The following is a 13,396-nucleotide window of genomic DNA, read 5'->3' on the forward strand; positions in this document are numbered from 1 at the left end:
TCCTCGTCCCCCTCCGCCGCCATGTCCCCTTGCATCTTCTTACTGTTAATCGCTGCTCCAGCATTGTGATTGGCCGGAGCGGTGATGACGTCACTCCTGCGCATGCGCGGAAATACGACATTAACCCAAATAATGCCATTAGCAAAAGTGGCACTCTCAGTGCGCCTGCCCCCGCACGCAGAAGCGAAAGCATACGCAAGTCCCGCCCACATATGAAAACGGTGTTCAAACCACACATGTGAAGTGTCCCCGCAAACATTAGAGCAAGAGCAATAATTCTAGCCCTAGACCTTCTCTGCAACTCAAAACATGTAATCATTAAAAAAAAATTAAGCGTCGCCTATGGGGATTTTTAAGTACCGAAGTTTGGTGCCATTCCACAAGCATGTGCAATTTTTAAGCGTGACATCACTCGGCATAACTTCATGTTTCACATTATGCAAAAAAATTGGGCCAACTTTACTATTTTTTTTAAAGCATGAAAAATTGCTGCGCAAATACCATGCAACATAAAAGATTGCAATGACCGCTATTGTATTCTCTAGGGTCTCTGCTAAAAAAACATGTTTGGGGGTTCTATGTAATTTTCTAGCAAAAAAATTATGAATTTTACATGTAGGAGAGAAATGTCAGACTTGGCCTGGTTGGCAAGTGGTTAATGTCTAAACCACTGGCAACAAAAGCAAATACACCCCCAAAACCCCTTTCACACTGAAGGCGTTTTAGCACTAAAAATAGCACCTGTAAACTGCCTCCCCAGTGTGAAAGGCAGAGTTCACACTGGGGCGCTGCCCTTGCAGGACGTACAAAAAAGTCATGCAAGCGCGGGGGGTCTTCAGTGTGTAAGGGTCCAAGTGAAAATGGCCAAATTGCGCCCTAACCCTCTTGGGCATGGAGTTCACCAAAGCTTCACAGGTTGCCACTGGAGTAGTCTTCCACTCCTCCATGACAACATCACAGAGCTGGTGGATGTTTGAGACCTTTGCTCCTCCACCTTCCATTTTAGGATGCCCTACAGATGCTCAATAGGGTTTAGGTCTGGAGACATGCTTGGCCAGTTCATCGCCTTTACACTCGGCTTCTTTAGCAAGGCACTGGTCATCTTGGAGGTGTGCTTGGGGTCATTATCATGTTGGAATACTGCCCTGCGGCCCAGTCTCTGAAGGGAGGGGGATCATGCTCTGCTTCAGTATGTCACAGTACATGCTGGCATTCGTGGTTCCCTCAATGAACTGTAGCTCACCAGTGCCGGCAGCACTTATGTAGCCTCAGACCATGACACTCCCACCACCATGCTTGATTGTAGGCCTCATCTGGTTGCCACCACACCCGCTTGACACCATCTGAACCAAATAAGTTTATATTGGTCTCATCAGACCACAGGACATGGCTCCGGTAATTGATGTCCTTAGTCTGCGTGTCTTCAGCAAACTGCAGGCTCTCTTGTGCATCATCTTTAGACGAGGCTTCCTTCTGGAATGACAGCCATGCAGACCAATTTGATGCAGCATGGCATATGGTCTAAGCACTGACATGCTGACCCCCCCCCCCCCACCTCTGCAGCAAACATACGCCCATCTCCCAAAGACAACCTCTGTATATGACACTGAGCATGTGCACTCAACTTCTTTGGTCGACCATGGCAAGGCCTGTTCTGAGTGGAACCTGTCCTAGTAAACCGCTGTATGGTCTTGGCCACCATGCTGCAGCTCAATTTCAGGGTCAATCTTCTAATAGCTTAGGACATCTATATGTAGAGCGACCATTCTTTTTTTTCAGATACTCAGAGTGCGCTTGGTCATGAAGTGCCATGTTGAACTTCCAGTGACCAGTATGAGAGAGTGAGAGCGAGGACACCAAATTTAAACACACCTGCTCCCCATTCAAACCTAAGACCTTGTAACACTAACGAGTCACATGACACCGGGGAGGGAAAATGGCCAATTGGGCCCAATTTGGAAATTTTCACGTAAAAGTGTACTCGCTTTTGCTGCCAGCGGTTTAGACATTAATGTCAGTGTGTTATTTTAAGGGGACAGCAAATTTACACTGTTATATAAGCTGTGCACTCACTACTTTACATTGTAGCAAAGTGTAATTTCTTCAGTGCTGTCACATGAAAAGACATAATAAAATACTTACAAAAACATAAGGGGGTGTACTCTTTTGTGGGATACTGTACATTTCAAATCTAATTTGACTACACATTACACTTTTGTGGGGCGTGATGTGGCACGGGAGAGCGATTCTGTGAGGACTTTATAGTACGCCCTCCCAGAGTTACCCGACCGCGATGTAGCCGTTTTTAGGCTATGGCCCGGTCTGCAAGCAGTTAAGGGAGTAAATACTGTCTAATTTGAGGAAAAACAAACCTAAAACTGTAGCATATCACAAGAAATTCAGCTAGACTTTAGAGGAGGTCAGGCAAACCTGATCCACAGGTACACAACAGTTTGTGTACAGTAAGTACATTAGTGTGAGAAATTTACACACACACACACACAAACACACTCTAAAATTGTGATGCAAGCAGGATCAGAAAATAGAAAAAAAAAAAAAAAAAGAAAGGGGACCCTTCCCTCCTCCAAGAAGCAACATTGGAACAGCATTATAGAATCTAGAACCAAAACTGGAAGGATATGCATAAACCTTTACCTGAGCTGGTATGCTTGGTACTTTAATGTCTATTGAAGCCTGATAGACATCAAGGTCTAGTGATGACACCCGGGGTGGAACATCAGGTGCTTCTGGCTCTATTTCAAAGTCCAGCTTGCCTATAGGAGATTCGCTTTAAGGAAGAAAAATATCCAAATTTAAATTACTGCGTTCCCTAGTAAATTTTTAAATATTTGAAAATAAAAATATGAAAGTCAATCACATCCCAAACAGGAGAATAGGTCTGCATTAGCTCATGTAATTGTTTAAGGACGACAATAATTTAGCAATATAAAGAGGCATGAAGGACCTTTATAAAATGCAACTACAAAAATACTTGGTAGGTGCTGTAAAGTTTATAATTGCATTTGAGATAATGCACATACCTCACTGACGGAGATAGCTCCACGCTCTGTGGGTCCACAATCGGCATGGCAGAAGGAACAGAAATCTGAGGGCTGTAAGTGCCAGAGTGATTAACTGTGGGAATTGCCCGTCTCACAAGTCGCCCCCATGTGGCAATGTTAATGTTCATCTGTGGAGCTCTGGGGAATGTTTTTCCTGTTAACAATGAATAAGTGGTAAAAGCAGAGAACTACATCACTGAAGGCCATCAACATCCATTGATGACAAGATTTGCAAGTTTAAAAACAGAACGTTACCTTGTTGCTTTGAAAAAATCTTTTTCTGTCTCTGGAGTTTTGGTCTTCTTTCAATAACGGGATTGAAAAAGGTTACCTGTGCATAAAGAAAAACAGATTACCTGTCTGGAACCTTTTTAAACAAATGATACATCTACCAGAGAAAAAGTGCACCAAAACAGGTTTAATACACGGATTGATCTCATAAGCATATTTGTTAAGGAGAAGTAAACATCCCTTGTGACAGTAATAGGTGGTGACAGGTACTCTTTATGGAGAATCGGGGGTCTAAAAGACTACGCCCCAAACAAAGCAAGCTTCCCCTGGTTCTCGTCAACTGATGCCGAAAAAGCATTGATTGAGTGGATTGGGAATTCCTCGGAGCCACTCTAGAATACATCAATTTGGGCAAGGTAATGCACAAGTGGCTGTCTGCCCTGTACGCTAGTACATTGGCTGCAGTCAAGGTTAAGGATGCATGCGCCAATACTTGCTATATCCTTAATGAGATACAACCGGGGTTTCCAGTTATCTCCCTTGATATTTATACTCCCCTTGTAGCCCTTTCTATGAACAATCAATCAGATACAGACTAGATATACAAGGCCCCCCAAACTATGCCAATGATGAAGAGGCAGAAACTCCTGGAAACGCGTTAATTGACTGCACATGTTTGAGTGACGTCGGCACCAGGTGGAGGACGTTCCACGTCATCGTAGCTGGTTTCCAATCAGATAGCGAGTCTTGGCTTCTATGCTACACTCAGCACCATCTTTTTGGCTGTCACCTGTGTGTTTCGCTCATAGCCAGAAACTGAGCCCCAGTGCTGCAAATCTGGACACCATGGCCTGTCTCCTAATTGCGCTTGTGAGTGCAACTTACTATGTTTAAACAAAGTGTTTACTTTTTAATACTATGCAATGGTGGCCCTTGCACTTGATGTTTCTCTCCCCACTTGAATAAATTTGTGCTTTTGTAGCGCTCACGATAAAGCCTCTTATAGATAGTGGTTTTGGAAAGAAAGCTGGCAGCATATTTGCTGCATGATACTCTGCATTTCTTTATAGAAAGCAAAGGATCGCTACTTAAACACCTCCATAATGATGAAAAAGCCTGAATTCCAGCAATGTGGAAACAAAGCTCACCCCCTACCATTTCACAGTGGCAGGCTAGAATTACCAAAAACTAACTTATCATGGCCATGAGAGAGAGAAAACACGGAGACCATGTTTTTTCTATAGAAACTAGACTCCACTGCATCCCCTCACCTGAGTCTTCGTTAACATTCACAGAATGAGTTCTTTGGCCATTGTCCCTGGAGAGCCCCCAATTTTCTTTCCCACTTCTTTTGTATTCTTTTCCCTATGGTCTTTTCTTCACTTACCCCCATTTTTCTCTTCCAATCTTCTATGCCCACCATTTCCCTATAATATTTTCTAAAACTCTTCTATGATCTTTATAATAAACAAATACTGTACTACTAGAGAGCAAAGACTGTTATAACATGAACCATATTGACATTACTCCAACAATACCTGGAAGAAAAGGCCCCAATGTCTACTGTTGGGTTCATATGTACAATTTGGACTGTTCTTTTCTCTTGAATAAGAATTTATAAGAAGTGAAGGAAACCTGAGGTGTTACCGGGGTCACCAAAACTAGTGTCCCTATTGGAATTTTGCCCTTTAGTACGGTTTTGACGTCAACCTAAAATCTCGGATATTGTTTTACTTTCGATAACATTTAAATATTGTTAGTGTATTTACAGCAAAAAAGCATTAGTTGGAAAGGGCCCTAACCCAACACAGGACAAGCACTACATCAAATCAGCCCCTGGAGACTCGAAAAAAACTATCTTCACAGTGAACAGATACAAGTATTTTTACTTGATTGTGGACACATAATATAACCCTTCCTCAGACAGGGAGCTCCTTTTGATCCTCCAGTGGCATTAGCCTTGGCAGCTGAGATGCAAGTTTACAGTCTACACAGGTCTACAGTCAAGGAATTGTGGTTACAAACACACAAGGGAGCCTGGCACTGGAGAGCAGATTAAATGGTTACTTTAAGTTCTCACCTCTGCAAAGAGCGTGCCCTGTGGCTCCAGGTACAGACACATGCCATGTCTCTGGTTGTCTAGGAAATCTTCTAACCTCAGAAACTTCACAGCACACAAAGATCTCCAGTCTCTCCAGAACACCGAAATCTCCAATTCTCGGGACTAAGAAGAAAAGGGGGCAAACCAGTTTAAAACCGACCATAGAACCTCTATAAATAAAAGATTTTCTACAGAACAAACAGGGTGATTTAATAAAGAATTTGTGACATTTTTCTGTCATGACTTGTCCATTGACACCAGACATCAGATCCTGTCCAATAAAACAGACGGAAGGGAAGTAGTACTTATTTGCTGCACTTTTAACTCTATGGCGCTATAGCTGCAGCAAATTAATAAGGAAAATGAAGATAAAGAAGACAAATACCGAATTAAATTGAGGATTGTGCTGCATGAATAATTATAATGTCACATCAGACAATTTTGCAACATTTGTGTTTCGTCTTTAAAGCAGAGTTCCTCCCTTCCCCAGCAAAAAAAATTAAAGTCAGCAGCTACACATACTATAGGCTATGGACTTAAAAAAAAAAAAAAGAAAAAAGATGACACTTGTCTTTCTGCAATCTAGTGATGTCGGCACCCCAGCTGATGTTTCCACCGACTCTTGGGTGCTGCCACCACCATTCATGGTAAGGGAAACTAGCAGTGAAGCCTTTCGGCTTCACAGCCTGTTCTCTACTGCGCAAAGCTTTCTAAATGGCCCTTCGGTGGGGGGAGGAGGGGCAAACTTCCAAGTGATCTTGCCGCCGCAAGATCTTTCAGAAGTGGGGACGGGTACCTGTCAAAAAACAAAAAGGTGCCAAATGTGGCATTAAGGAGGGGAGGAGGCAGCAGATAAGCGGCGTTTCCACTTTTGGGTGGCACTCCGCTTTAAGCTCCTATGTAATTGATGTAATATTTGATATGTTTCTAGTACTCTCCTGACTTTTCCAAATATTTTCTCTGCATGAAAAACTCTGCCACTTTGCAGGAGAGATGATTGCGACAGTTCTGTCAGAGTTGTGATAGATGCATATCTACCAGCACATAAATGAATCTGTCTTATGGCAGTGCCAAAAACTTGTGACAGATTTCCAAAGCGTATGTACAGTACTCTATGAATTCCAGGGATTGGGTTTTCTATATCAGTACAAGTCATCTAAAATTTCAGAAATATGGGAGGTCAATTACGTCAAACGCAGTGCCATTGTTAGTTACTTGGAAAGCCATTAAAAGTCAATCAGTGCAAGAAGGGCTGTTCCTCATCCAATTCTAAGTCTCCTACACAGGAGGCTTAAACTTGGGCTAACACTAAGCCAAAGGCTGAAATTACACTTCAGCAGACGGTTGCGCATTAAAGCGGTATAAAACTCAAAACCAAAAATGTAATATATTGTAGCCTTCCAATCCTTAGATGGCATCTAACACACCTCCTGTATTAGAATGCCCCAACTCTGGTTGAAGGAGCACAGGGGGCACCTTTGGATAGCAGCAATGTTAGTCTAGTTGAGGGTAGTGTTAGATGGACTAGCAGATTTAGGTACACCAACAAACTGAAGCCCAACTCCTGCTCACACTGCCGTTACAACAGTTTTTCTTTTAGGATAAAGATTTTACATGAATAAAAGCTGATTATTGTTAGCACCCCTGGCAGTTGTAAATGGTTTCTCTTAACCCTCTAAATCATACATTTATAGGAGGGCTTGTGCTGTTGAAACACAACAGATGTACTGGCTTAGGTAATTAGGTGAAAAGAAATGAAAAAAAGCCTATAAAAAAACAAAAACAATGCAGTCATCACATCTAAGAATTGGTAAGCTGCAATATAATAAATAAACCTTTGGGTTTAACACTACTTTAAAGACGAAGTAAACCCTGATGGGTTTTACTACCTCTTTATTTCTCTGCAAAGGTAAAGCATAATGGGCTACTTTGCATCGCATAGTAGCCCATTATGTGTCACTTGCCTGAAAACGAAGCCTGCGATGTCACCACTGTCCCTGCTGGCTGGAAGAATCCTACTCCACTTCCTTCTGGGGCCGCGGACTCCGGCTCTGACTGTCCAGAGTCACGTGACGTCACTTCCGCACATGCGCGCAGGAGCCGCCAGTCACGGCGCAATCCCTTTAGAAATGGCATGATCGTATAACAAGGTTGTTATACTGCATGAGTAAGGTCAATCCCAGGCAAAGATTTCAAAGCAGCTGGGGTTTCGAGATGTGCTGTTCAAGCTCTTTTGATGCAGCACAAAGAAACAGGCAACACTGAGGACAGTAGATACAGTGGTCAGCCAAAGAAACTTCATACAGCCAATGAAAGACCCATCATGCTTGCTTCCCTTCAACATCAAAATGGTTCCAGCAGTGACAACACAGAACGGTCAGAAACCAATGGGACCCAGGTACACCCATCTACTGTCTGGAGAACTGCAGAAATCTTCCAATATCAAAGGGAAGCAAGCATGTGTCTCATCTGCTGCATTAAGATTCCTTGGCCAACTACTGCATCTATGGTCTTCAACGTTGCCCGATTAATGGTGTCCTCATTGTTGAGAAATACAGGCAGATAGTAATCTCTCATGCCATACCATCAGGGAGGCCTCAAATTTATTCTGCGGAAGGACAATGACCACCAACATACAGCCAATGTTATTAAAACTACAGTATCTTCAGCATAAAAAAATAAAGGAACAAGGAGGCCTGGAAGTAGTTTGGCCCCCACATGGAGTATGTCTGGATTACATTAACCACTTAGGCCCCGTACACACGGTCGGACAAAACCGATGAGAATGGACCAAGGTTCAGTTTCATCGGTCCAAACCGACCGTGTGTATAGCCCATCGGTCTGTTTTCCTTCAGTCCAAAATTTTAAAACATGCTTCAAAACCGAACCGATGGACCGCTGCCCGATTGGTCCAAACCGATGGTTAGTACAGAAAAGCATTGGTTCAAAACTCGCGCATGCTCAGAATCAAGTCGACGCATGCTTGGAAGCATTGAACTTCGTTTTTTTCAGCACGCCGTTGTGTTTTACGTCACCGCGTTCTGACCCGATCGGATTTTGAACCGATGGTGTGTACACACATCAGACCATCAGGCCACTTCATCGGTGAACCGATGAAAACAGTCCGTCGGACCATTCTCATCGGTTTTGTCCGACCGTGTGTACGGTGCCTTAAGGACCGCCGCATGACGATATACGTCGGCAGAATGTCACGGCTGGGCACATGGACATATATATATACGTCCCCTTTAAGAGCCCAGCCGTGGGTCACGAGCGCGCCGCCGGTCCAAAGCTCCGGGTCACAGTAGCTGAAGAACGTCCAGCCCCGCCCCCTACAGTTAGAAACACACAAGGTCTCACTCAACTCCTACAGCGCCCCTAGTGGCTAACCCCGTCACTGCCATTTTCACAGTAACAGTGCATTTTTATAGCAATTTTCACTGTGAAAATTACAATGGTCCCAAAAATTGGTCGAAAGTGTCTGCCATAATGTCGCAGTCACGGGGGGGGGGGGGGGGGGGGGGGGGACGACGGGGGGAACGCTGATCGCCACCATTAGTAGTAAAAAAAAATATTAATAAAAAAGCCATAGAACTATCCCGTATTTTGTGGTGGAAGAATACGTATTGGCCTAAACTGAGGGAAAAAAATGTTTTTTTATTTCTTTTTTGGGGATATTTATTATAGCAAAAATTGTCGCTCTATTTTTGTTTATAGCACAAAAAATAAATACCGCAGAGGTGATCAAATACCACCAAAAGAAAGCTCTATTTGTGGGAGAGAAAAAAAGGACGCCAATTTTGTTTTGTTTGGGAGCCACGTCGCACGACCACACAATTGTCAGTTAAAGCGACGCAGTGCCGAATCACAAAAAAGGGCCAGGTCCTTGACCTCCATATTGGTCCGGGGCTTAAGCGGTTAAGAGAATGATTTCAGGTTTCTGTGGTTAGTTCTCCAAGATGTTTAGAACAACCTACCCGCCAAGCTCCTTCAAAAACTGTGTGCTAGTTTGCCTTCAAAACATCATTGATTATTCTAGGTAAAGGGTGGTCACACCAAATATTGATTCGATTTTAATTTCTATTCATTTACTTTCCATTTTGTTAATTGATAAAAAATAAGCTATTAACACTTTCTGAACGGATTCTTAGTTTACAGCATTTTTTTTTACACCTACCTAAAACGTTTGCACAGTAGTGTTAATTAGGTGCATTACAGTAACTGGTTTATTATTGTTATATCAGATTGACCCTTATTACCTTCAATGCAAACCACCTTAGGCACTTTAAAGATTATACATTTTATGAAAAGTACAATGTGCTTGAATTTAAACAAGGAAATATATAGAATAAAAAAATCTATTAAAAATGCCATTAAATGTAAATCAGGAGTATGGGATTTGTCAATGTTATACGCACTCTGTCCAGCTCCAACGTAAACTTCTGGTCCCATGACTGGTTTGAAATAGGTTTCCAGTTGGTCTGCCCGACTACAGTATTGTCAAGCTTCAGAACAGCACAGACCTCATCTGTAAGGAAATTACTGCAACTGAGCTTAAAAGGCTAAGAGGATTGCAGGAAACAAAAAGCTCCACTGTTAAACCCACAACAACAAAATATCTGCTTAAGGAAAGATTAGATGCATTTTTTTTTCATAAAGAGCCTGGTGCATGAACAGATGAAATAGTCTCTGGGTTTCATTACTAATTATGTGGGGTTTTACGTAAAGTTCACTAGATGTTGTTAAAACCTCTAGTCTGCTTAAGTACATGAATTAAACTCCAAGATGCCTGAACCTCTCCTAAATGTAATATTCTCTCGACTCACAGTATCTCACAAAAGTGAGTACACCCCTCACATTTTGCTACAATGTAAAGTAGTGATTGTACAGCTTGTATAACAGTGTAAGTTTGCTGTCCCCTCAAAATAACTCAACACACAGCCAATAATGTCTAAACTGCTGGCAACAAAAGTAAGTACACCCCTAAGTGAAAATTAGGGGTGCTCCTAAAGCACCCCAGAGATGCTGCTTGCAGGACTTTTTTTTTTACTTTCCGAAAGCGCACCGCTACATTGTGAAAGTACTGTACTCAGGCTTTCACACTGAAGTGACAGAAGAGGTGCTTTACAGGTGCTATTTTTAGCGCTAAAATGCCTGTAAAACGCCTCAGTGCGAAAGTAGCCCAAGTGTTTACACTACGCAAAATATACTATAGGAACCAAGCCAATGTAATTTTGTGAAGCTACCTATACAGAGCGTCATTACACCAAAATAAAAATGCTTATTTTTATCCAAAACTTTTCAATACCATATCCATGTTAAAGAACATGGTATCTTAAAGAGCAAGTGTTAAAAACGTTTCCATAAACACAACCTTCATAAGACACTGAGTGCCAAGCTAGTGTAAATGGAAGCAGACAATAACAAGCAGAAAGTTACTGAACTGGAAAAGTCATCTGTCTTCAGGAGATTCCGACTGCTGACACTTTTATTTTTACTTGTCCTGCTCATGAAAGATGATCTGGTTTCACTTGGGCTCCAGCCTGGAATGGTGCTGGTAGTGGCTTTGGACCTGCCAGGGACATTCTCCAGAATATCTTGGCATCCCATGAGTCGGACTTCCAAGGTACCTGTGGAATGCAGTCAATAAATAAAGACAGCAGACAAACTTCCACTTCAAACCACAAGACAAGTGTCTAACAAGCCAATCATGATGGTTAAAAAAAAAAAAAAAAAAAGTAACACAAACACGCCGCTTATGCTCAAGTGAATTCTTTGCATAGGTGATCTAAATAAAAAGACAGGATACAGTGCTTATAATTTATGTATGTTGCACAGTAGAGTGTTTGTGTTCTACGCATGAGAGATTATATATATATATATATATATATATATATATATATATATATATATATATATATATATATATATATATATATATATATATATATATATATATATATATATATATATATATATATATATATATATATATATATATATATATATATATATATAAAAAACACTAAAGCCTAGTACACTCTTGTCGAAGAGCACAACACGTGGTCACGCCAATGCACAATTGCTTAGCGGCGGGAGAGGGGGCGTGGTCTCCCGTTAGAATACAATAGCTCAGTGGGGGAGATCGATTTACTAACATCTGATTGTTAGTACAGAGGCTCCAACCCGAGTGTGCCTTGTACTAGTCTTTAGCAGAGAATCTGTAGCAAAGCCCATGCGAGTGATGGTAAAGATAATGCAGGGGCAGCTTAACAGCTGCCTCTTGCAGAAATCCACAGCACTAACTTAATTCAAGCATGTTTTAAAAAAATAAACAAAAATAAAGTTTACAAATCACAAAATATTTGTATTGGACTCTACACAGCTTAGACAATTTTAAAATACCGGACCCTTTGTAATAGGTCATATTGAACTGTAGAGTTTTCATACAGATACATCATCTTGGATAACAAAAACATTACAACTAAGAGCCGGTTCACACTGGGGCGACTCGTCAGGCGACTCAGCCGCCTGACAAGTCGCGTCCCATTCTATTCACTAGAACCGTTCTAATAGGAGCGACGCAAGTCGCTCCGACTTAGAAAAAGGTTCTTGTACGACTTCGGGGGCGACTTGCATTGACTTCTATACAGAAGTCATTTTTCAATTCGCCTCTGAAAACGTCTTCAGGACGCCTTGCTGAGTCACCCCCGAAGTTGTGCAGTGTGAAGCGGCCCTGATGGTATCAAATACCATTGCAACAGAAACCTTGCACTTGAATCTTTTTAAGCTGTGTGTACTTTACCCCCTCCCCCAAGACATACCTGTTAAAGCAGCTGGCTTGGACAGTGTACTGTACTGGTTCTGCGTGGAGATCATGCTTTGCCTTGGGCTTAGTGTTGGAGACACAAGTGAGAGCTCTTCAATAATAATACTGCTTTTCGGATGGTTTTTTGGGAGTTCATTAAGTCTTTGCTCTAAAGAATACTTCAAGAGGTCCAGCTTCTGACTAGACTCATTAAACCTTGACTGAGCCTGAAAATGAGAACAGTGGTGAATGTAATTTTACACCTGCATTGAAATGGTTAACCCAACAAGGACCCTACCCACTTATCTTGGATCTGCATAATGCCCACCCTACATACAGAAAAACACTGAACTGGGCTTAAATCAGGGCTATACACCATTTATGGACACAGGGAATAATTGCATATTTACTATTGTACAAATCAAGTAAGGACAAGAAACTTTTTCCCTACAAGTTCATGTCAATGTGCCAGTATGTACCACATATGAAAAACCTTAAAACGAAGCCCTTCAGCAGCACGCTGTCACCACTGCCAGGGCTTCCATCTTCACCGAGTCTTCCCTCCGTTTGGATGCCTAAGCCACGATCGCGGGACAGCTCTCTGAAGAGATGGCATAATCAGTATGCTGTCCCATCAGAGCCCAGTGCAAATGCGCCAGGGACGTCACCAGCTGCAAAAGTACTAAATATCTCCTAAACAGTGCAAGTTTTGGAGATATTTGTGATCAAGCATAGTTTACTACTGGTTTGAAGTGCTGGTGTCACATAATATACTATGGTATTTTTTGTAACATGACCAATAACATTTTAGGTGTATTTTTATTTACTGTACTTAAAAGCGAGCTATACTAGCCTCAGCTCCAGTGATGTGCTGTGCCTGAGCTCACTGCAATACATCACTTCTGGGAATGCGCTGGAGTTTAGTTAGATTCGGCATTGCCGAATTTGTACAGTGAGCTGCACATGCAGGGTGGACGGGTACTGCATTAAAATTTCTGCCTATTCACCCATTTAAAAAACGTTCACTAAAGCTCCACTTTAAGAAAAATCAGTACATTGCCACAATTCATTTAAGAAAAATAAAATAAAGAATTCTGTCCATTAGAGAACTTTAACCTAACTCAAAAGTCACAAACCTTTTCCACTCTTCAAAAAAATACAACTTACAAGACGACTGGAATGGGGTTTCAAATA

The 13,396-nt window shown here is 41.9% G+C and overlaps 1 protein-coding gene across 3 annotated transcripts in view; it reads right to left on the reverse strand.

Annotated features, from left to right (window-relative positions):
• The window catches only part of PKN2 (protein kinase N2), a 165,200-nt gene that overhangs the window by 33,666 nt on the left and 118,138 nt on the right, over positions 1–13,396 (reverse strand). For all 3 annotated transcript variants that reach the window (XM_040360077.1, XM_040360076.1, XM_040360075.1), the window contains exons 6-12: positions 12,219–12,429; positions 10,839–11,024; positions 9,813–9,922; positions 5,374–5,517; positions 3,318–3,393; positions 3,042–3,216; positions 2,656–2,788 (exon numbers count right to left, since the gene is read on the reverse strand). In XM_040360077.1, the coding sequence (XP_040216011.1) occupies positions 2,656–2,788; positions 3,042–3,216; positions 3,318–3,393; positions 5,374–5,517; positions 9,813–9,922; positions 10,839–11,024; positions 12,219–12,429 (1,035 nt within the window). The remainder of the gene's footprint in view (positions 1–2,655; positions 2,789–3,041; positions 3,217–3,317; positions 3,394–5,373; positions 5,518–9,812; positions 9,923–10,838; positions 11,025–12,218; positions 12,430–13,396) is intronic.

The sequence above is a fragment of the Rana temporaria genome, chromosome 7 (genome assembly GCF_905171775.1).
Source record: "Rana temporaria chromosome 7, aRanTem1.1, whole genome shotgun sequence".
In the NCBI taxonomy this organism is placed as follows: Eukaryota; Metazoa; Chordata; class Amphibia; order Anura; family Ranidae; genus Rana; species Rana temporaria.